The following is a 24,880-nucleotide window of genomic DNA, read 5'->3' on the forward strand; positions in this document are numbered from 1 at the left end:
TTTGTAATATCATTTTCTATTTCGAGAATAGAAAACTGATCAGGCTGGACACAGTGGCTCGTGCCTGTAATCCCAGCACTTTGGGAGGCCAAGGCAGGTGGATCACTTGAGGCCAGGAGTTCAAGACTGGTCCGGGCAGCGTGGCGAAACCCCGTCTCTACTAAAAATACAAAAACTAGCAGGGCATGGTGGCATACACCTGTAGTCCCAGTTACTTAGGAGGCTGAGGTGGGAGGATTGCTTGAGCCCAGGAGGTCGAGGCTGCAGTGAGCCGTGATCATGCCACTGCACTCCAGCCTGGGTGAGAGAGTGAGACCACGTCTCAAAAAAAAAAAAAAAAAAAAACAAAAAAAAAAAACATAGGCTGGGCGTGGTGGCTCATGCCTGTAATTCCAGCACTGTGGGAGGTTGAGATGGGCGGATCACTTGAGGTCAGGAGTTTGAGACCAGCCTGGTCAACATGGTGAAACCCCATCTCTACCAAAAATATAAAAAATTAGCCAGGTGTGATGACGCACGCCTGTAATCCCAGCTACTTGGGAGGCTGAGGCAGGAGAATGGCTTGAACCCAGGAGGCAGAGGTTGCAGTGGGCCAAGATCGTGCCATTGCACTCCAGCCTGGGCAACAGAGTGAGACTCCATCTCAAAAATAAATAAATAAATAAAGCGAATGAATCTCCTTAGTTGATCAAATTTTGTTTTTATTTTTGGTAGTTGGGATGTATACAAAAGTGGCAGTCAACATGGAGTTGGTGGTGCTGCTACAATTGTTTTGTTCAAGATACACAGGAATTCTGGTAAATCCTGTGTTTTTTCTTCTTTTAAATGTGATTCCCATCAAGAAAGAAGTAGGAAAGTGGGGGAGATTTCTAACTGCATATGAGGCATTTGTGCATGTATTTCTGACCAGAGAGACTTTTCTGTTTTGACTCCACATTGAAGGAACTGAATCCTTTGCTTACAACTTCACCTCTGGTGATGGGAGTAATTTTCCACAGATTTGCTTCTGGACCCGTGCATTTCAAATCTTGCGTCTCTCCACTGCGCACATTTTTCCGGCGCCAGGCACCGCAGGATATGTTCGTGTCTTGTGATTTTTGATTCTGCGCGGTAGGTGGAATTGGAACGGTGAGTGGAGCGAGTATTCCTGGAATCCGTTTCCGCACCGGGATAGCGAGCAGTAACTGAACTATACATGGAAATAAATGGGAACTACATAAATATAACCCTACCAAAGCCAAACTAAATATCTTTCCAGTTCAACTTCTCCTTAGCAGGAGCCCCCACGTGGCAGCAAGCCTCCGTTTCCACCTCACACAAGAGAAAATGTGACGGGCAGGAACTCAAGACTGGAAATGAACGGGGATGTTAATTGATTGTAGGGAAAATATTTTCCATTTTGTAAATTTTACAAAAAATGTTTGACCCCGTGGACATGTGGTTAGGGCCCTTCTCAGTGCCTTGAGAGGGAACCATGCAGGTAGAGGGAGGGTTCTTAGCATTGTGGGGGTGACCTGGAGATTGGCAGCAGGGTGCCACCACCACCCCTAGGTTGGGATGAGAGGGAGGAAGTCCTGTGACCAGAGTCCAGGGGCCAGAGTCACCTGCTGGGAGCCCAAACAAAGGTGGGACTCTGGCAGGAGCTGGAACTACACAAAGGACCACCTCTCCTGCTGGAGAAGCTGTCTGAGGCAGAGGAGGTGGAGAGCTCCCGCGCCCTCCCTTGCTCCCACCTCCCAGGTTCCTCCCAAGCCTCTCGTTGGTTGAACCCAGCCCAAAGCCAGCAGGCCTGGGGACCTGGACACCTGAGCCAGCAGAGGTTGGCGTTTCTCCCACACAAAGGAGGGCACAAGAAGTGGGAGGCACGGAGGGGGATCAGGCCAGGACCCACACAGGATGTGCAAACAGGAGCTCCCCTCTCTTCCCACCCCAAATGGCATCTGCAGCCGGCCTCACTTCCCTGCTGTTAGACAGGAAGAGGAACCTTGTTCCCGGCACCAGCTGCCCCCACCACCCCCACCCCACGGAGGCCCCTTTCCTCTCTGGCCTTTGCTTGCAATCATTGGCGACGCTGATGGACCATATCTTCTGGGGAGTTTGGTCATGAACATGGTTTCCCATTTGTTATGGACTGAACTGTGCCCTTCGCCTTGAATTCCTGCGTTGAAGCCCTAACTCCCAATGCAGCTGTAATTGAAGATAGGGCTTTTAGGGAGGTAATTAAGGTTAAATGAAGTCATAGGGCAGGACCCTAATCTAATAGGATTGATGTCCTTATAAGAAGAGGGAGAGACACCAGAGATCTCTCTTCCCCCCTTACTTGTAAACAGAGGAAAAATGACCGGAGGACACAGCAGGGAGGTGGCTACAAGCCAGGAAGAGAGGCCTCGCCGGGAACTAACCCTGACGGCACCTTGATCTGGGACTTTGGGCCTCTCAAACTGAGAAATACATGTCTGTTGTTTAAGTCACTCCCTCCACAGTAATCTGGATGGCAGCCTGAGCTTACCAAGGCACCGTCTGCATCAGCCAGGGCTCTCCAGGGAGACAGCCAATAGGAGATGGATGGATGGATGGATGGCTAGATAGACAAGCGGACAGAGAGAGAGAGAGAGACAGACAGACACAGACAGGCAGACAGACAGGCAGACAAATGGCTAGATAGACAAGCAGACAGAGAGATAGAGACAGACGGACACAAACAGGCAAACAGACAGGCAGACAAATGGATAGATAGATGATAGATAGCCAGGCAGGCAGATAGACACAGACAGGCAGACAGACAGACAGACAGATGATAGGCTGGGTTCAGTGACTCTTACCTGTAATACCAGCACATTGGTAGGCTGAGGCCGGTGGATCACTTGAGGCCAGGAGTTTGAGACCAGCCTGGCTAACATGGTGAAACCCCATCTCTACTAAAAATACAAAAATTAGCTGGGCGTGGTGGTACATGTCTGTAATCCCAGCTACTCGGGAGGCTGAGGCACGAGAATCACTTGAACCTGGGAGGTAGAGGTTGCAGTGAGCTGAGATCATGCCACTGCACTCCAGCCTAGGCGACAAAGTGAGACTCCATCTCAAAAAGAAAAAAAAGATAGATAGATGAATGGATAGATAGCTAGATAGATGACAGATGGATGATAGGTAGATAGATAATTGATAAACAGATATAAATGACAGATGGACAGGCAGACAGATAGATACATTGATTAGATAGATGATAGATGGATAGATAGAAGATAGATGATGGATGGGTGGGTAGATAGGCAGATAGACAGTTAGAAAGATAGATGATAGATAGATAGGAAGGAATTTATTAGGGGAATTGGCTCATACCACTGTGGAGGCCAAGATGTACCACAGAAGGCCGTCCGCAAGCTGGAGGCCCAGGAAAGCCAGTATCGTGGCTCAGTCCAAGTCTGCAGGCCTCAGGACTGGGAAGCTGTTGGTGTAACTCTTAGTTTAAGGCCAAAGGTTTGAGAGCCTGGGGGACTGCTGGAGAACTGGGGGTTCTAAGTCCAAGGGCAGGAGAGGAAGGCATCCCACCTCCAGGAGAAAGAGGGAATTCACCTTTTCTCTGCCTTTTTGTTGTCTGGCAATGGAATGGTGTCATCCATATTGAGGGAGGATCTTTACCACTCAGCCCACCAACTCACATGCCCATCTCCTCCAGAAACACCCTCACAGACACACCCAGAAGCAATGCGTTACCAGCCATCCCTTAATCCAGCCAAACTGACACCTGCCGTCAGCCACCACACAGGCTCAGCAGAATCGTGGTTGCATGGTGATGGTCTCCATCCCGTCTAAAGAAGTTGAAGATGAACTGTTGGCACAAGCCATCGTTCTTTCAGGCTCCTTCCAGTCGTTCATTCTTTTAAAAATGTATTCATTGAGCACCTGCAGCATGCCAGGTGCTGTGACAAGCACTGGGGCATAGCAGTGAGCAAACAAGGACTCTTGTTTCTTGGAGTTTACATGCAGTAGAAGGAAACAGAATCAATGAATTCATCAGTTCTAGAAAACTATCAAAATAGGACTAAGAGCTATGGTGAGAATTAAGATAAGGTGATTGCATAGAAAGTGACCGATGGCTGCTTTGGAATGAGTGGTGAGGGGTCACAGAGATGATGACAGCTGAGTTGAGATTGGGAAGACAGGAAGGAGCCAGCAGTGCAAGGACTAGGCTGGGAGCAAGCTTGGTGCATTCCAGGAACAGCAAGGAGGCCAGAGGGGCTGCAGTAGAGCACGGGAGGAGGAGGAGGGAGACGCAGGTCAAAGAGGAGCCTGGGGCCAGATGGAGGACCCTCCCTCCAAAGCTCAGTCATTTCCTCCTTAAAGGAGAATGTGTTACCTCCAAAAGTCACATATGCCAGCACAGTGTCTGGCTCATCATATGCCTTCAGTAGGCGGTGAGCATGGCTGTTCTTGTTATTACTACATCACAATTACTAGGAATAATGGAGTCACCAGGCTTTGCATTTACAGCAATGTGAGGGAGTCAGCAAGCTTCCCCGGGGAACCCATCTCCCCTCACTAAGTTCATAAGAGCCTGATAACCAGGTCAATGTAGTGAGAGCTATAGCTGCCCAGTGTACTGGACTCTTTAGCCACGGGCCAGGACACTTTCATCTCAGCAGAAACCTCTAAGGGGACTGGGGAGTGTGCTGTGGATGTTTCTGGGTTACTCAGACCTCCTGGGGAGCCTTCCCCACCACAGCTGCTGCAGGGAGCTCAGCTGCAGTGATGAACTGCGGCTCAGCCTTGTTTATGGGAAAACCCTACGTGGGAGATGGGACGGTTTCCTGTTGGTTCTCTCGGCCTCAGGTTGCTTTCACAAGTGCAGGGATTCTCACCTGGGTGTGTGAATGGGGCCCAGGATGCCCCAAGGGTATGTGGAGATGGGGGTCAGCTGTCTTCTTTGATGCCTCTGAACCTCCTCCCCCTGCCTTTCTGCATCTCATTGCTGGCCTCTCTCACTTTGGGTGCTTTGGAACGACATGCAATCCAATACACAGGCTGACTTTATTATTTTGTTTTGTTTTATTTTATTTTATTTTGGAAACAAAGTCTCTGTCATTCAGCCTGGAGCGCAGCGGCGCAATTGCAACTCACTGCAGCCTTGAACTTCTGGGCTCAAGTGATCCTCTTGCCTCAGCCTCTCAAAGTGCTGGGATTACAGGCATGAGCTGCTGTGCCTGGCCTAGGCTGGCTTTAAAAGCTCCTCACTCTCTCTGCTTCCTGATGATACCTACCTTCTGGAGCAGGCTCCCAGCCATTGGCTTCTGATACTTTGTAGCTATTATTGGCCAGTTGTGGCATGTGAAGCTGAGGCTCAGGAGAAGGGCAGTCCTGTTCAAGGCCACACGGCTCAGTGCTAACACTCAGACCTCAGTGTTTTTATCTCCCTCCTGGTCGCTTCCACCCTTAGTGCATCTCTGGAGGCCCAAGGGAGCTAAAGGCCAGGCTTTGGTCAGCTAAGAATTTAAAAAAGCTGTCTCTGTGCTCCTCTGTCAATCCATCACTCCATTATCTCCCCCGACAATGAATTCAGTTTGAATTTCAGATAAACAAGGATTAATTTTTAGTATAAGCATATCCCACAACACACTTGGGATACACTTATGCCTAAAAATGATTCATTGTTTGCTGGCCTTAGTAGCTCATGCCTACAATCCCAGTGCTTTGGGAGGCTACAGTTGGAGAATTGCTTGAGTCCAGGAGTTCAAGGTTACAGTGAGCCATGATCATGCCACTGAGCTCCAGCTTGGGTGAAGCAGCAAGATCCTTATCTCTTCAAAAAATTGTTGATTGTTTATCTGAAATCCAGGTTTAACTGAGCATCCTGTATTTTATATGAGAACCCTATATAGGTGAGACCCAGAGTCCCAATGCCCACTGGTAAGCCTTTGCAGGGAGGCTCTGTGGGTCCTTGGCTGGCACTGATGCCCTGTGATGAGCAGGGCCATCTGGCGAGGTGGACGCCTGCTGCCCATGCAGGCAGAGCAAGGCCCTGGGCAGGCATGAGCTGATCTCACCTTCCCCAGCCTGGGAGCCAGATACTATTGGCAGCTTGCCGTCAAGAGAGGGGCTGGTCACCAAGAGAGGGGCCGCCTCCATGGGCCTTCTTTGGCTTTTGGCTCTCCCCCAACCCTCCTCCTACCCCAAACAGAGGCCAAGGGCACCGCACCAGAACCAGCGTGCTGCCTCCTTTGGTTGGCATTTTGTAGTTGGGTAGACTGTTTCCTTCTCACAGGAGCTGGTGGGTGCCCCTTCCACCTCACAGGGAGGATGGCTGAGACCCCTGACCTTGACACAGGGTGCTGTTCTTTTTTTTTTTTTTTTGAGACAGAGTCTTGCTCTTTTCACCCAGGTTGGAGTGCAGTGGCATGATCTTGGCTCACTGCAGCCTCCACCTCCTGGGTTCTAGCAATTCTTCTGCCTCAGCCTCCTGAGTAGCTGAGATTACAGGCGTGCACCACCACTGAGAACAATGCCTTCTACAGTGTTTATTCTCCTGTAGGAGCAAGTTCCCAAGGCAAGGAGGTTGCTCCCCTCATGGATGAATAAACTGACTTTGATCCACAGCCCCACGTGTCAGCCTTGAGTGGGGGGAAAGGTTGTTCTGTGTCCAGGCAGGGGGTGGGGGCAAGGCCAGGAGGGCCTGGTGCCCAGTGTACCTCTTCAGGACACAACTCCAGGTAGCAGAGGCCAAGGACAGAGGGGAGGAGAAGAGGGAGGTGGCCATTATCTCCTTATCTCAGCTTCCTTTGGAGATAAGCTTGAGTATTTTAGTTGTCGACTAAGTCTGGAGATAAGTCTGGAATTTAAACCTTTGACTTTGATCCAGCCCTTCACAGCTCCTGTGAGCAAACTGAGCCTCAGAAAAAGGGAGTGAAGCCTGTGCATCCTGGACGCCCCCAACGCAGGCTCAAAGCGCCCCCATCCTAGGCTCAAACTGCCCCCATCCCAGGCTCAAACCGCCCCCACCCCAGGCTCAAACCGCCCCCATCCCAGGCTCAAACCGCCGCCACCCCAGGCTCAAACCGCCCCCATCCCAGCTCAAACCGCCCCCATCCCAGCTCAAACCGCCCCCAACCCAGGCTCAAAGCACCCCCCATCCCAGGCTCAAACTGCCCCCACCCAGGCTCAAACCACCCCCATCCCAGCTCAAACCGCCCCCATCCCAGGCCCAAACCGCCCTCAACCCAGGCTCAAAGCACCCCCACCCCAGGCTCAAAGCACCCCCACCCCAGGCTCAAAGTGCCCGCAACCCCGGCTCAAACCGCCCCCACCCCAGGCTTAAAGCGCCCTCACCCCAGCTCAAACCACCCTATCCCAGCTCAAACCACCCCCATCCCAGGCTCAAACCGCGCCCCCCCCAGGCTCAAACCGCCCCCACTCCAGGCTCAAAGCACCCCCATCCTAGGCTCAAACCGCCCCCACCCCAGGCTCAAAGTGGGAAGGAGCCACAGGGAAACGGGGGAGGCACGGATGACCAGGATGAGGGTCTCCATGACCCACCTTTCCCCAGGGGCTATCTCAAGAGCTTTTTAAACTTTTATTATTTTTTAATAGAGATGGGGTCTTGCTGTGTTGGTCAGGCTGATCTCCAACTCCTAGCCTCAAGCCATCCTCCCACCTCAGCCTCCCAAAGTGCTGAGGTTACAGGCGTGAGCCACTGCACCTGGCCTCTCTCAGGAGTTTCAAGAAAAAAAATGGGAATAGATTTGTTTGTTTGTGTGTGTGTGTGTGTGTGTGTGTGTGTGTTTTTTTTTTTTTTGAGAAAGAGTTTTGCTCTGTCACCCAGGCTGGAGTGCAATGGCATGATCTCGGCTCACTGCAACCTCCGCCTCCCGGGCTCAAAGTGCTTCTTCTGCCTCAGCTTTCTGAGTAGCTGGGATTACAAACATGCAGGCTGATTTTGTATTTTCATTAGAGACTGGGTTTCATCATGTTGGTCAGGCTGGTCTCGAACTCTGGACCTCAGATGATTTGCCTGCCTTGGCCTCTCAAAGTGCTGGGATTACAGGCCTGAGCCACCGTGCCCGGCCAGGAATAGATTCTTTTCTGTAGATGAGTTCTGTCATTATTGAAAATGGATGTTTATGCACAATTGAATTGTCATAACGCCTCATCCTAAAAAGCTCCTTTTTGAGAAAATGTGACTTTTGATAGAGGAGAGACTGTCCAGGCCTCATTCATTGTCAGCACAAAGGCAGAGCAGGGGTGTGGCGGTGTCGCCCTCCTCTGAGACAGCCCCATCCCTGCTCTACCCAGGGGTTCAGAAGTCTGGTCTATTCGAGCCCACAGAGGGGTCTGGAGTGGCTGTCTTACATCACAGGTGGGGTCTGTAAGGATCTGAAATGACCTTTGAGAAGGCGGGTGTGGTGGGTGCATTTCAGTCATTAAAGTAACAACAATGATACATCAAATAGGGTCTGCTCAGATTCTGAGTGCCTGTTTAAACATTTCCATCTTGTGACTTACCAGATTCTAGCATAACAACCCAGGTAAAAGAAAAAATAGCTGGGCGTGGTGGCTTGTGCCTGTAATCCCAGTGTGAGGCCAAGGCAGGAGGATTGCTTGAGACCAGGAGTTTGAGACCAGCCTGGGCCACCTGAGACCCCACCTCTGAAAATAAACAAACCAATAAAAGACCTTCATGCTCTATGTCTTTCTTATATCTAGGTTCCCCAAATTATATGCACTGGGGAAAGTCCATTAAGAGAAGCCCCTGGCCGGGCGTGGTGGCTCACGTCTGTAATCCCAGCACTTTGGGAGGCCAAGGTGGGAGGATCACAAGGTCAGGAGTTCGAGACCAGCCTGGCCAACATGGTGAAACCCCCATCTCTACTAAAAATACAAAAATTAGCCGGGCGTGGTAGTGCATGCTTGTAATCCCAGCTACTCAGGAGGTTGAGGCAGGAGAATCACTTGAACCTGGGAGGTAGAGGTTGCAGTGAGCCAAGTTGGTGCCATTGCACTCCAGCCTGGGCGACAGAAAAAGACTCCATCTCTAAATAAATAAATAAATAAATAAAGGGAGAGAAGCCTCTGGGCTCCTAGATACATGGGTCAGTGTCCACCCCTGCAAAGCTGCTGTGCCCAAAGAGGGGCTGTACTTGGTGGAATTGGGGCAAAAGAGCAGGGAGGGCACCGGGCAGTTGACCTGGTCTCCACTATTGGAAAGGGGCTGTGCTGCTGGTGCACTGAGCTGGTTCCACAAGGAAGACACTGCACGGGGCGCCCTAAGTTTGCTCTTCCTGCCTAGGCTCACCCTTTCCTCTCCAGGACCAGGGAGCCCCGCTCGTCTCCTGTCTTCGGCATCTGCTCTCTGGCTTGTGAGCATTGCATTTCTTTCTACTTGGAACGCCGGCCCATAGTGGGTCCCCGGACTCCTGCCTTCTGCTGTCTTTTGCTATATCTCGTCAAAGTGTGTTTTATTTATTTATTGTTATTATTTTTTGAGACAGAGTCTTGCTCTGTCGCCCAGGCTGGAGTGCAATGGTGTGATCTCGGCTCACTGCAACCTCCGTCTCCTGGGTTCAAGCGATTCTCCTGCCTTGGCCTCCCGAGTAGCTGGGATTACAGGCGAATGCCACCACGCCTGGCTAATTTTTGTATTTTTAGTAGAGATGGGGTTTCCCTGTGTTGGTCAGGCTGGTGTCTAACTGACCTCGGGTGATTGGCCCACGTCAGCCTCCTTTTTGAGACAGAGTCTTGCTCTGTCACCCAGGCTGGAGTGCAATGGTGTGATCTCGGCTCACTGCAACCTCCGTCTCCTGGGTTCAAGTGATTCTCCTGCCTTGGCCTCCCGAGTAGCTGGGATTACAGGCGAATGCCACCACGCCCGGCTAATTTTTGTATTTTTAGTAGAGACGGGGTTTCCCTATGTTGGTCAGGCTGGTCTCGAACTGACCTCGGGTGATTGGCCCACGTCAGCCTCCCAAATTGCTGGGATTACAGGCGTGAGTCACCATGCCCGGCCAACTATTATAATATTGATATTATAATAATATCACAGCCAGGTACGGTGACTCACGCCTGTAATCCGAACACTTTGGGAGGCTGAGGCAGGCAGATCACCTGAGGTCAGTTCGAGACCAGCCTGGCCAACGTGGTGAAACCCTGTCTCTACCGAACATACAAAAATTAGCCGGAGCGTGATGGCAGGTGCCTGTAATCTCAGCTACTTGGGAGGCTGAGGCAGGAGAATCCCTTGAACCTGGGAGGCGGAGGTTGCGGTGAACTGAGATCGTGCCACTGCAGTCCAACCTGGGTGACAGAGCAAGACTCCATCTCAAAAGTAGTAGTAATAATAATAATATCACTTATTGAGTTTTAATTTTGTGCCAGGCACTGTGCTAGTACTTGCGCTATGTGACCTCATTGACTCGGAATAACCTATGAGTAAGCACCATCTCTGTCCCCAAGGAAGCTGAGACTCAGGAAATGGAAGTCGTCTCCCAGGGCCCACAGCAAGGGCCTGGCGAGGTCTGCGTTCAAATTCTGATCATCTGACTCCAGGCTTTCCTGCCTCCTTTGCCTCCCAAAACTCAAATACTTTCATCTGGGATGACTCCAGACAGCTAGATTTCAATTGTCTTCTCTCCTTCTGAGTATGTTTTATTTTAAAATCACATAAAGATAACTCACTTCTCAACTGGAGCCACGGAATCGTTAGATGTCTTGGAGACTTTTCCAGCTACCTCTTTGCTGGACTCAGACACAGGCCTGAATAATTAGGTCCAAGGAGCTGAACTGGAGCCGCTCGTGGCCAGAGGTCCCTTCCTGGGAACAGCCGTGGCGGCAGCGGCTGCGCGGAGCCTGGCAATTTGTTCAAGAGCAGGGGACGCTCAGGCTGCGCTCGCCCCCTTCTTATGAACGGTTTGCTTTGCGTCTTCTCTGTGCCAAGGGCTGCCAGGCACCAGACGCCCATTTTAGGAATCAGAAAAATAAACAGTGTAAATAAAACAAAAACTCCACCCAAGAAATCTGAGACAGATGCTGTTTTCCCCACCGTTTCTCCACCCCCATGCTGGGTTTGGAGAGAGTGGGCCAGCATGTTTCCTACGGATAAGAGGCCCTGGGGTATTTAACCTGGATGGAACCTCTTCTATTTTACTTTTGCCCGGTGCTAGGGGGCAGAAGGCAGGGGTGGTGTCCATCTGGCCCAGGGAGGAGGACAGGGCAGCCTTTGTCGCCGGCATCCCCTGCAGAGATGTCTCAGCCAGAAGTGACTCCATCCTCAGGAACGTGTGTCCTGTTCTTTGCTGGGCGGCCCCTCCTTACCCCCCATTGTTTCCACAGTGGGGTGTGCTAGATTTATGGGCAGAGTTCTGGTTCACTCTCAGCCCCGGACAGCAGAATGTCCCAGTAGTGCACTGATGGTGTATGCGTGGGGATGTGTGGAACAGGTGATAGTGACCCCGTGTGCGTTATATGCAGTGCGGCTTCCAGTCAGGTGTGTGAAGGGGGTGCTCATGGCCATCGTGGAAGTGAGCTCAGCTGGGGCTGGAGGGTCCAGGCTCACTGTGTGCCACTCAGCAGCCTTGGGAGCGGGGTTCATCCTCCTCCCCGCTCCTCTCCCCTCCTGGTCCCAGGCAGCCCACCGGAGCTGCACTCTGGGCCATCTCTCCTGGTCTTAAGGAGGCTGTCATTTCTGGGAGGCAGATGCTGGCCCCTCCATCCTTGCTTCCTGGAGATCTGCGCCGAGGTCTGCCTTTCTGTCTGGAGGGACTGGCCAGGAACCCCTGGGTTTTCCTGGTGGGGTTTTTGTTGCTTAGCAGTGAGCAGAGTGAGTGGGCACCAAGAGGAGGATGCTGGGTGAAGTCACGGACATGGCTGGGGCAGGCTGGGGGTGCTGGAGGTGAATTCCGCAGCTGTGCGACCTTGGGCAGTTTGCCCAGCCCTGGGCCTCGCTTCCTCCTCTGTGAAATGGGGCGGGAGCACCTGCCTGCTGGGGTTGTGGGTTGGGTGAATCGGAGCTAAGGTACAGCTCACAGCCTGCCGTCAGACCCTCGCAAGCAGAAGTGGGTGTCCCTGCTCAGCGTCCTCCGGCCCCTCCTTCAAGGCTCAGCTTTGTCCTCGTCTCCTCCATGAAGCCTCCCTGGTTACTCCAGGAGTCACGACCCACACCCTCTTTGGAGCCTTGTGTCACACGCATTTCTCACAGTGTTGCTTTCCCTGGAGGATGGGTTCAACTAAAATTGGGGCCCATCTTGGGGTTTCCCCCAGCACCAGAGAAGCTCAGGCTTAGTAGAGATGGGTACCCTGTCAATACTAGTTCCGCGAAGGACACACTGTGCTCATTCTGCTGCCAGTTGCTGAGTCTGGTGTCCTGTAGTTATGGAACATGTGTACAGGCCTGGGCTGCTGGACACGAAGGCCAGATGGGCAGTTCACTCTGTCTCCGCTCTGAGCCTTTAGAAACAAGCTGGCTGCACCCATTTCCATCTGGTCACAGTTTAGGAGTGGGGTTGTGGAATGGATGGATGGAAGGATGAGTGGGTGGGTGGGTGGGTGGGTGGGTGGATGGATGGATGGATGGATGGATGATGGGTAGATGGGTTGATGGATGGGTGGATTAGGTGGACGGGTGAATGGATTGGTGGGTGGGTGGGTGGGTGAAGGGCTGGATAGGTGGGTTGGGTGGATGGGTGGATGGATGTGTGGAGGGGTGGTGGGGTGGATGGGGTCCATGGGTGAATGGATGGATGGATGGGTGAATGGGTAATTGGGTGGGTGGATGGATGGATGGATGATGGGTGGATGGGTTGATGGATGGGTGGATTAGGTGGATGGGTGAATGGATAGGTGGATTGGTGGGTGGGCGGGTGGGTGAAGGTCTGGATAGGTGGGTTGGGTGGATGGGGTGGATGGGTGGATTGATGCGTGGAGAGGTGGTGGGGTGGATGGGGTCCATGGGTGAATGGATGGATGGATGGGTGAATGGAGTAAATGAGTGGGTGGATGGATGGATGGATGCTGCAAGAGCCTCTCTGGAGGGTTCCGGGGAGGAACTGGCGTCTTTGACCAGCAGCCAGCATGGTGATCAGATGCAGGGAGGTGTCTGGGTCTGCCTGATCCCTTATCTCACTGTTGGTGGGGCTGGGCTGGTTATGTGTCCCTGAAGCTCTCTGAAGGGTGGCTGTATGGCATTGCCCAGGGGACATCCCCAGAGTGCCGTGCTCTACAGCAATAGGGTGGCCGCCTGTGCTCCCAGGGCCGCTCCTCCTGGCAGCCTTTCGGGTTTGCTTGGCTTAGCACCTCAGCAAATCTCCTCGAGTTAGGACTTGCCTGCCATGAGCCTCTCCAACGAGCAGCCCCAGGTCAAGGCCTGTGTGTGGGCAGAGGGAGTGCATGCCGCGGGAGGCTGCATTAATCTGAGGTTCTGTTTTTGTTCCTTCCTGGGGCAAAAGGTAAAAATAGCCTGTCCCACTCCATCCCCAAATCCAGCCCGGCTGTACCCAGCCCTGGGAGTGAAGGGGGCTGGGTCAGGACTGCCCGTGAGTTGTAGACCCTGGTGTAGGGAAACCCTGATTCATAAGACGGGTGGACATGGAGGAAGGAGGAGACTCCGTCCAGCAGAGACACGCTTGGGTGCAGCCCAGCTTGGAGTCTGATGGACGTGGGCTCACCTGTGTGCAACTCTCATTCACTGTGTGGCCACAGGGAAGTGACACTCTGTGGAGACTCAGATTCCTTATCTGCAAAACAGGGGTAGTAGGGCTTGGGGGAGGATGTGTGTGAAGGTTTGGCCCAGGGCCCCGCCAGCAGCCAGACAGCAGTGACTGTCATCCCTCCAGGGTCCAGGGTTACCTGGGGGAGTAGGGCCTCTGTCCCCAGATGGGCCCCGTTTCTGGCTCTGGAACTCACAGCAGGAGCAAAGGCGAGGACATTCCTGGTGTTAACCATCCACCCGGAGGGAGAGCGCCAGTGGCCTTGTGTGACCTTTACCCTTTGTCTCTGTCTTTAGGAGGCACGCGGACCTCCAGTGGCCGGCTCCGGAGGCTTGGTGACTCCAGTGGCCCAGGTAGGTGGCTCGCTCCGCCCTGGCCCCACCCAGCTCATGGGTGTGTTTGTGCTGGGGTCCCTTCATTCTGGTCTGGGACCTGCCTCCCCACCTGGCTTCCCTGGATGAGTGGGGCCACTTGCCCATTTCCCAGGGAGACGCAGTCTTTGACGGCTTTGGACTCAGGTGGCTTCCAGGCCTGTCGACGCTGCCCTGCTGGAGATGATCCTTGTGGGGGCAGGGGCAGCCACCCCCAGGCTCAGGGAGCAAGCCCGTGTGTGCGGGACAGAGGAGAGAACAGGAGATAGATAGGGCTGGATGATTTGGTTTGAGATGCTGAGGGGACAGATGTGCCATGGACAGGTGGCTTTGGCCGTGAGCCTCTCGGTGTTGGTTCAGTATCTGTGGGCTCCCTGCAACCTTGCAGGATGGAAGATGCTCCAGGATAGAGCAGATACGTCCGGTGTTATCTAGGAGGAAATAAGTGGGCCTCTGGCAGTGGTCACTGTGCTACTCCTTGTGCTTTTTCCATGTGTTTGGAAATTTTCCACACTAACCAGTAGGGAAGGGAAACAGATGCACCCATCAGAGCTCTGGGGCTGGCCATCCAGGACAGGAGTTACAGCTTATAGGCTTGGAGGGACTCTACCAACACTGGGTGCAGCCTGGGCAAGGGAGTGGGACAGAGAGGTCAGGGCTCTGCCTCCAGCCCTTGCCCCCCAGGGCTGAGTCTGCGCGTCATCTTCTCCCCACTGGGTGTCCCTGATCTCCCCTGCCTGACCCCAGTGTGGCCATGCTAGTGCCTCTGTTTCTGGGAGCCTACGTTGTTCTTAGCTGTCACTTCCAGCGGCCAGGCTGGGACAGGTGCCCATCTAGTGGCTTTTCTATTTGGAGAGGATGATGGGTCACAGCAATGAATGGACTTACCTCCCCTAGGAGACGAGGAGCTCTGAGAAGAGCAGAGATGGCGTGGTCACCTGTGCATATGTGCTGGGGGCCAACTGGGTGCCAGACCCCTGGCTGCCATCATGGTGGCAGACAGGCAGGGACTGTGCCTTCATGATTTAGCCATTCTAGAGGAGAAAAAGTTACCAAAGGACACGGACCCGGAGTCAAATCCACACAAATAGAGCGCCTGTGGACCAGGGCTGCCTTCAGAACAAGGTGAGACAGCCGTCCTGCCAGGACAGGGCGCCTACGGGAGCAAGGGCATGTGCCCATCTGGAGCTGCCACCTCCATGCTCTAGACCAGCTCCGTCTAATAGAACCTTCTGCGATGGTGGGTCTGTTCTATACATCTGCACTCCACCATCCTGTATGGTAGCCGCTTAGCCGCCTGGGTCTATTGCACACTCGAAGTATAAATGTTTACGTTTACTTTATTCACTCATTTACTTGCATAGAATTATTTATTTATTTTAAATGGATTTCCACTTATATCTACGTGTGGCTAGTGGCTATGAAACTGAACAGTTCCAGACCACACTGGCACCTGAGACCGCAGAATTCTAGACCCAAAGCCTGCTTCTGATCCTGAGCTTGCTTCTGTGGGGACAGCACAGACGCCTCCTAAGTCTGCCTTCCAGAGGTAGATGCAGTGCCCATGGACTGTGCACCCCCAGGCCTGGACGGTGGAGAGGGTGGCTTTTTACAGGGAGTGGGAGCGGAGGGGATGCCGTGTCCACGTGAGTGCATGTGAGGCCCCTTGCAGTACAGGATGGGACTGTATGTGGGAAGAGGGGGGTGATGCTCTGGCTGGAGGCCCCTGGGCAGCTGCATGATTCAGCGCTGTGGTTAAGAGGGGCTCTGCCCATCGCAGTCATGTTGGGCACTAACCACTGGACAGCCCAGCCGCTGCTGTGTTTCTGGGGAGCTTTTCTCCGGCTCCGCATCTGATCTGCCTCTCCATCTCCTTCCCTCTCATTGGCCAGCTTCTGGTGGAATGGGTGGGGAGGGTCCCCCAGTTCTTGTGGGGGTTGCATCTTGGGAACCTGGCACCCTGGGCTGCATGGACACAGCCTCCCCCGGCGGTTGCTTCCCTCTGCTCAGACTGGCTGGTTCTGTGCTGTCAGCACTTGGCAGCCACGATCACAGCTCAGCTTGGAAGCCTAAGGCATAATTTGCTGAAGCCCAAAGCTGCAAGCTGGTGATCTGGGTTTGCGTGGGACTGCCTGCTGACACACGGGGTCCTCCCTCTGTGGGCCTCTGTGGGCTCTGGCCCGAGACACCCTTTCCTCATCTTCTTGGCTTCTGTCTTTCTCCCTGCCTCCCTGCTGCTAAGACCCTGGTCCAGGCAGGAGTTCATTCCTAGACGCCCCAGCATCTCCGGCCTCCCCATTTGACACTCCCCAGATGACTGTCTGCCATCCCATCCTCCCAGCCCAGCTTCTCTGTAGATCCACATCTGGCCAATCTCCTATGTCTGGGACCCTTGCCCTCCCCAGAAGGATGAAGGCTCTTCTCGAGGTTGTGTTTGGGACTGGGCCAGGGATGACATTTCTGGCAAGAGCTTAAATGACACCACGATCAACCCTTTGGTCAGCTCACACACTTTCTTTCCTTTAAAAAAAAAAAATGGAATTCTTAGAGCTACAAAACAAAAATGTAAAGAATAAGGTAACAAAACACCTGTGTACTCACCATCCCGCTTAAGAAGTGAGACATTGCAGGTGTAGCCGCAGCCCTGGGTGACCCTCTCCATCCCAGCCCAGCTCCTGCTGCGGTGCCCGCCCCTCTGGATTGGGATCTGGCCCCGGGCAGGCACATCTGTGCTGGGCGGTGGTGTGTCTGAGAAGCCTAGGTCTCCTCTTTTTTTTTTTTTTTTTTTTTTGAGATAGAGTCTCGCTCTGTCGCCCAGGCTGGAGTGCAGTGGCACCATCTCGGCTCACTGCAACCTCCGCCTCCTGGGTTCAAGCGATTCTTCTGCCTCAGCCTCCCCAGTAGCCAGGATTACAGGCACCCGCCACCATGTCTGGCTAATTTTTTTTGTATTTTTAGTAGACACAGGGTTTCACCATGTTGGTCAGGCTGGTCTCATACTCCTGACCTCAGGTGATCCACCTGCCTTGGCCTCCCAAAGTGCTGGGATTATAGGTGTGAGCCACCGCATCCGGCCTGGGCTCCTCTTGCATACGGTCATCAACATCGTGTGTCTGAACAGCCTAGGTCTGTTTCCTCTTGAATGCCGTCATCAGCATCGCGTCCTTGGTGCCTCACTGGAGTCAGTGGCCGCCCTGCCTGTGCCCACAACGTGACGGCGTGGAGACTTATCCGTGTAGATCCACGAAGCCTTGGTTCATTTATTTTGGCAGCTAGCAAGTGTTCCTCCGTGTGGGGAGGCAGAGTTTGCCTGTCCCGTGGCCCACTGGTGACATCGCCGTAGGTCTTCTCTGTTACTAGTGCTGCCGGGAACGTGTGTTTCCCCAGGTGGATTGGCTGGGCTGTGGAGACGCGCTTCTCAGCCCTTCTAGATGTTACCACCGCGCCCTTCCGAGTGGCCTTCTGGTAGGCTCTCCCATGTTCGCTCATTTTCTGTGCCTCAGGCAGCCGCCTCTCTGACTGAGCGTCCAGCTGACTTTTGCCCTGGTTCCCACGGTGCACGGAGCATTTCATCTCAGTGGTGCCTGAGCTTCCCTCCCTCTGGCCCTCAGACCCCGGCTGGGATCCTTGGAGCCAACTCCTCTGCCTGACATCCCGTGTCGCTGGGTCCTGCTCTTCCATCTTCCAATACCTCTGGGGTGTGTGGCCTTTTCCCCAGTGCTCCCCATCATCCCTTCTGTCCTAGGTTGAACCGTGTCCCCCACAAACTCATGTCCACCAAAAACCTCAGAATGTGACCTGGGAGTTGGAAATGGGGTCTTTGCAGATGTAAGTAGTTAAGGATCTTGAGATGAGGTCATTCTGCATTAGGGTGGGCCCTAAATCCAACAACTGGTGTCCTTAAAAGAAGCAGAGAGGCCACAGACACACCGGGGAGAGCCAAGTGAAGGCAGGAGCAGATGATGGAGTGACGCAGCCCCAGGCCAGGGAGCGCCTGGGAAGAGGCAAGGAAGGACCCCCCCCCACCCCACCCCAGAGCCTCCCTAGGGAGTGTGGCCTTGCTGACACCTTGATTTTGGACCTCTGGCCTCCAGCATGGGAGAGAACCCGCTTCCATTTTTTCAAGCCCCACAGCTGTGGTCCATTATGGCAGCCACAGGACGCTGATGCACCTCCCATCTGGCCGCTGTGGATGGACGACCCCCGCCCGCAGGAAGTCTCCCTCAAGCACTGCAGGCGTCTCTGCCCTCACAGGGGACGCCTGCACAAGGAGGTGTGAAAACAGGGCCCTGTGGGGGCAGGGCCTGGGCTGGTGCTCGCTGCCTCCCTTCATCCTACGCTAGTTCCCATGCCTCTTCCGGCAGGAGTGCCTGGCTCCACCTGGTGAATCAGAGCCAAACTCTCCTGACAATTGGCTGTCACTTATTTAACTGCCACCATCCCCAGGAGACAGAAAATGCCAGAAGGGTGGGGCCTTTGCAGTGCCTCCTCACTATTTCCCCAGGGCACCGTGCCACGTTGCCTCAGTGCACAGAGTAGCTGCTCAAAGTGTGTCGGACAAACAGGTGCCCCATGCCCAGCCATGCAGACAAAAGTGTGCCACGTGGAGGGAGCTGGTCGTGGAAGAGACCACCAGCATCTTGGCTGCCCGAGGACCTTGCCCCTGGGCTCTTGCAGGCACCCCTACCTAGTTCATTACTTCCTCTCTCACCCATAGCTACCCGCTCTTCCTCTATTTCTCTGATGTCAGCCTTGCCACCCACCCAGGTTTGCAAGCAGGAAATCTCAGAGTTGACCTTGACCTCTGCCTCCCCAGCACCCCCAGGTCTCAACAGGCTGCCAAGATCTCATCAACTCGCCCTCTGCATACTGACCCTTGGACAGGCTGCCCCGGTCATGGTCATGTCTTGGTTGGGCCTCCATCATCCCTCCTTGGACCAGCGGGTGCCATCCTCCCCACCCCTGCCCTGCTGTGGCTCCTTCCCGTCCACGGCCAACATTTAGAGGACGATTACCACTTCCCTCCTGTGTGCTGGGGACCGGGTGATAGGATCCCTCCACCCGATCATTTCCATTAGATCTGGGCCGGGTCTTCTTACTCACAGAGCCCTTAGTTTCCGCCCCCAAAGCCTCAAGGGTGGATTCGTGCTGCCGCCCAGCCTGGCCCTGATACCGCTTTCCAGCCTGGAGCCCCCTGCTTCTGCGCTCCTGGCTCTGAGTGCTCGGGCCCCCCTGGATGGGTTGCCACTTGTCCTCTGGAAAGCAGGGCTTCCATGCTCCTGGACCCAGCTGGCTCAGGGTGACTTTGGGCCATCTTGTCACACCCCTTCTATCAGCTTGGCCTTGGTTATTTCTGTGTCCTCCACAGCCTCGGACTAGAGCCGCGGCGGGATGCTTTCCTGGTGTGTGGCAGGCAGTCAGGAAATATTGCTGGACTGACCTTGATAGGAGATGCTTGGGAGAATTGCCCAAAAAACTAGCTTAAAATGCAAATATTGGCCTTCTTTTGCGTTGGCTAAAGAGTAGCGTTTCTCCGTTTGCCTCCCGGGTAAGAAATTGATGGCGAGTGCAATGTCTCTAGGGAGGAGAAGAAGGTGACAAAAAGGGTCTGTATAACAGGGCACACACTAGGCATTTGTGACTATTTAAGTTTAAATTATTTAACATAAATGCGAAACTCTTTGCCTTGGTAGCCCTTCCACATTGCAAGCGTTCACTGCCACATGTGGCTGCCATATTGACTACGGCAGATACAGAACATTGACATCATTGCGGAGAGTTCTATGGGGGGGCGCTGGTTTAGATCATCTTCACGTTGGATCCACAAATTCATTGTTTATCCAGTGAACGATTATTGGGCACCTACTGAGCAAGCAGGATGAAAGACACCCGCTCTCGGGGGAGTCTTCCGTTGGCTGCAGAGAAGCTTAAACTCAGGGGGCCTGGGGCAAACTCTGCAAGGGCCCTTGGCCTCTGCACCCCCAGACCTCCCTCGCTCTGCAGGGGCAGTCGGGGGCCCCCTCTAGGAATGGAGCGCCAGCTCTGGCTCCTGTCAGGCTACAGCCCGGATGGCTGGCTGAGCACAAGCCTGTGAGAGTGGAATTGGGCCCAACCGGGCCGCTTCTCCCCGTTGTCTTGGTTTCCTTCCACGCTGACCTGGAAGGACTCCTAAAGCAACAGGCCTGCCCAGGCGGTTTGCACCAGTAAACCCTGCAGCGGCCCCAAGGGCAGAGATAGCTGGATTGTATTTATTTAGGAACAGCCAAAGCTTGAGGCACAATAAAAAGTGGAGAAAGATTCCAGAGAGGAATGCAGCTGGCCTCAGCCTGGGAATCCGTCTTGCTTGGGAGGCTGTAGGCGGGCCAGGCTGGGGCCAGCCTGGAGGGTCTTGGCCGGCTCTGCTGGCAGGTACAGTAGCAGGGTCAGCAGGAGGGAGTCCAGGACGGAGCTCCTTCATTTTTAACTCAGGGAAGCAAACTTCAGTGGTTGAGTCTGAGGATGAGCAGGAAATGAACGGAAAAGTCTTTTTTTTTTTTTTTTTCTTTTTTCTTTTTTCTTTCTAGGCAGGGTCTTTCTCTGTCCCCCAGGCTGGAGCGCAGTGGCACAATTATAGCTCACTGCAGCCTCAACCTGCCAGGCTCAAGGGATCCTCCTGCCTTAGCCTCCCAAGTAGCTGGGACTACAGTTGTGTGCCACCATGCCTGGCTAATTCTTAAAAGAAATGTTTTCAGGCTAGGCATGGTGACCCATGCCTGTAATCCCAGTACTTTTGGAGCCGAGGTGGGAGGATCACTTGAGCTCAGGTGCTCCAGACCAGCCTGGGCAACATGGCGAGACCCCGTCTTGACTAAAAATACAAAAAGTTAGCTGGGCGTGGTGGTACACCCCTGTAGTTCAGCTACCCTGGAAGCTGAGGCTGCAGTGAGTTGTGATCACGTCACTGTCCTCCAGCCTGGGCAAAGGGAGTAAGGCCCTGTCTCAAAAAAAAAATTTTTTTTCTTTTTTTTGAAGTGGAGTCTTGCTCTGTTGCCCAGGCTGGAGTGCAGTGGCATGATCTTGGTTCACTGCAACCTCTGCCTCCTGGGTTCAAGCAATTCTCCTGCCTCAGCCTCCCGAGTAGCTGGGATTACAGGCATGAGCCACTGTGCCTGGACTTTTTTTTTTTTTTTTTTTGTAGAGATGGGATTTCTCTATATTGCCCAGGCTGGTCTTGAACTCTTGGCCTCAAGTGATCCTCCCACTTTGGCCTCCCAAAGTGTTGGAATTACAGGTGTGAGCCACCACACCCAGCAGGAAAAGTCACTTTTTAAAGCGAGAGGTCGTGCATCCTCTATAGCTTGGCGCTCATCAGCATGGAGGATTTACTGGAACGTGTGTTAGGTGAGGGGACATGGAAGATGGCAGCAAATCCGAGCCCAGAGCATCAGAAAGCATCCTTTCAGCCAAAGATGCCTTCTCTCCACCTCCGCGCAGCACCCTTCCCCAGTGTGTACTCCTGGAGCAAGGTGGGGCCGATCCTATGAAGACCCTTTCCCGAAGGCCCCTGCTGCCCACATCAGTGTCACCTGGACCGCCTGCTCCCTTTTCTGGATGGCTGGACCAGCCCCAGGGCCTCCTGGCCTGGTGTGGGGAGCACAGTCCACCCTGGGGAATGCCTGGTATGTGTCCCCTCCCCCCTGGGTACCAGGGGATGAAGCTGTGCTTCGTGGAAGGGGACAGAGGCGCTGGTGCCCAGGATGGTGCACCTGGGGCGGCTGAACTGGACCTGGCCCTTACTGGGCCCCTGTGGAGCCCAGATTGTTGTGAGAAGGGGTAGGGAAAGACAGGTGACCCGCACCTTTCACTTTTGTTTCACGTGGAAACAGGGGCTTATCCTGCACACATATTCAGTTTGGAGTATGAATTTCCATGGAAGAGGAAAATCTCTACCAAGAAGGCTCTGATGTCAGGATTGTCCGTGAGGGCCGGGCCGTGTTCTGGGGCAAGGACAGGAGTGGAGGGGGCAACCAGGGAAGGCTTCCTAATGGAGGAGGCATTTGATAGCATCTTGAAAAAGAAGCAGTTCCTAGGCCAAGCCAGAGACTGAAGAATGACCACCTAACTTCTTTTTTTTTTTTATTGAGATGGAATCTCGTTCTGTTGCCCAGGCTGGAGTGCAGTGGCGTGATCTAGGCTCACTGCAACCTCCGCCTCCCAGGTTCAAGCAATTCTCCTGCCTCAGCCTTCTGAATAGCTGGGATTACAGGCATGTGCCACCATGCCCAGCTAATTTTTGTATTTTTAGTAGAGACGAGGTTTCACCATGTTGGTCAGGCTGGTCTCGAACCCCTGACCTTGTGATCCACCTGCCTCGGCCTCCCAAAGTGCTGGGATTACAGGCATGAGCCACTGCACCCAGCCACGACCACCTAACTTCTTTCTACAAGATGCCCCCGGGCTGACGCAAAGCAGGTTGAGTGTGACACTTCCTTCCTGTCTGTGGGTTCCGGCCTTTCCAGAGCCCGGCCAGTGCTATTGGAGACAAAGTGGCCTTCGCTCTTCCTTCCCGCCCTGCCAGGCCCAGCCTGTGCCGCTGAGCCCCACTTTGCAATTAAGAGGAGCTGTGAACCAGTGATGCTGATGTCGCAGAAAAGTGGCCAGGGGTCTATGGGGGGTGAAGGACAGGGATGCCGCCCTGAGAACTGTCTGGAAGGGGCTTTTGGGTAACAGTGCCCACTCCAGGGTGTGGGCAGGCTGGGGTGGCTGGGAGCTGGGCTCATAGGCTGGCACAACCAGAGTTTCCCAAAGCCGTGGGCCTGAGGGCTCTGCCTTCCTGGGACAGCAACCTTTGGTCCAATTTGGGAAAAGGTGGGTTAAACCAAGCCCGGCTCCCTCACTGTAGGATTACTCAGTGCATTTAGTATACAAATGTGCCTCTGAATCTAAGACAGGACCACAGAAACCTCTTCAGTGTTCCTCTGGAGGGAGGGACCGCGGGGGATCCACCACAGGGGCTTGGGTCTGCGCTGGCCTGGTGAGGTGCCCCCTTAGTGCTTACACCATGCGTGGTGAGAGGTTGGCCCTCGCCTCCCCCACTCTCTGCTGGCCTTACCTCACCACCTCTGCACTCGCCTCCCAGCCGGCTCATGACTAACTCCTGCCTCTTCAGAGCCAATCGGTGCTGCCAGGTTTTCCATTTCAAGTGATCCCCCGCCTGGGCCAAAATGTTTGGATTTTCAGGCACGGAGGGGAGATGGACCTCAGGCCAAACCATGCTGGGTAAAACTGAGGGTCAAGGCTGTGCTCAGCAAGTGCTCCAGCCCTGGCCGTCAAACCCATAGTGTGCACAGCGTGCAGGAGGTGGCTGGGTGAATGAACTCAGTCATAGCCCGGCCCCTCACTCGGGGCTGTTCCCAAGTTCCCACCGCCAGCCAGGCTGGGTCAGAGCCTCGTGGGGCCTTCCTGGGCTTCCCTGCCCCACAGCAGGAGTTCGTATGGAGAGTCTCGAGTGAGGTTAATGCGTTTTCTTCCTCTTCTTTTTTTTTTTTTATTTGAGACAGGGTCTCACTCTTTTTACCCAGCCAGGGTGCAGTAGTGCAATTATAGCTCACAGCAGCCTCGAACTCCTGGCTTCAAGCAATCCTTCCGCCTCAGCCTCCCAAAGTGCTGAGATTACAGGCACGTGCCACCTTGCCCAGCTGGGGTTTCTGCTTTATACTTTTTCTCTTGTTTCTAAACTCAATACAAAGAAAGATATTACATTTATAATCAGAAAAACCAACAAGGAATATTATTTCAAAATTGGAAAAGGGATTAAAGAAACAAACCAAGAAACCTCTGCGATTCCTGCCGATCGGAGTCAGTGGTTGTTAGTGGTTGGCTTAACACAATGTTTTAGGAAGAAATAGAATAACAGAAAGCAACTCCAGTGAGCTGAGCCCTGGCTCCGTCTGTGGCGCTGCATCAGTTTCCTGCAGCTGCTGTAACGAGTGGCCACAAGCTGTCTGGGTCACAACAACGCCCAGCCATCCTCTCACAGCTCTGCAGGCCACACATCCGAGATCAGGGTCACCAGGCTGAAATCAGGGTGTCCACTGGGCATAGCCCTCTGGAGGCTCTAGGGCAGGGGTTCCCAGCCCCGTGGGTCCTGTTAGGAACTGGCCTGCACAGAGGAGGTGAGTGGCTGGCAAGCGAGCGAAGCTTCATCTGTATTTACAGTCACTCCCCATTGCTCGCATTACTGCCCAAGCTCTGCCTCCTGTCTGATCAGCCATGGCATTGGATTCTTATTGGAGAGTGAACCGTATTGTGAACGGCACATGTGAGGGATCTAGGTTGCGTGCTTCTTATGAGAATCTGATGCTTGATGATCTGTCACCGTCTCCCATCACCACCAGATGGGACCGTCTGGTTGCAGGAAAATAAGCTCAGGGCTCCAACTGATTCTACATTATGGTGAGTTGTATAATTATCTCATTATATATCATAACATAATAATAATACAAATAAAGTGCACAATCAATACAACGTGCTTGTGGCCGGGCGCAGTGGCTCACACTTGTAATCCCAGAGTGAAACTCTGTCTCAAAAAATAAAAAATAAAGGCCAGGCACAGTGGCTTACGCCTGTAATCCCAGCACTCTGGGAGGCCAAGGCTGGCGGATCACGAGGTCAGGAGTTCAAGACCAGCCTGGCCAATATGGTGAAACCCCGTTTCTACTAAAAATACAAAAATTAGCCGGACACGGTGGCAGGCGTCTGTAGTCCCAGCTTCTTGGGAGGCTGAGGCAGAAGAATTGCTTGAACCCAGGTGGCGGAGGTTGCAGTGAACTGAGATAGTGC

At 53.7% G+C, this 24,880-nt stretch overlaps 1 protein-coding gene across 1 annotated transcript in view; it reads left to right on the top strand.

The window, feature by feature from the left end:
• SEPTIN9 (septin 9) overlaps window positions 1-24,880 on the top strand; it is a 220,269-nt gene that overhangs the window by 12,036 nt on the left and 183,353 nt on the right. The window contains exon 2 of the mRNA XM_003818283.5: window positions 13,985-14,041. Coding sequence (XP_003818331.1) covers window positions 13,985-14,041 — 57 coding nt within the window. The remainder of the gene's footprint in view (window positions 1-13,984; window positions 14,042-24,880) is intronic.

The sequence above is a fragment of the Pan paniscus genome, chromosome 19 (genome assembly GCF_029289425.2).
Source record: "Pan paniscus chromosome 19, NHGRI_mPanPan1-v2.0_pri, whole genome shotgun sequence".
Lineage (NCBI taxonomy): Eukaryota > Metazoa > Chordata > Mammalia > Primates > Hominidae > Pan > Pan paniscus.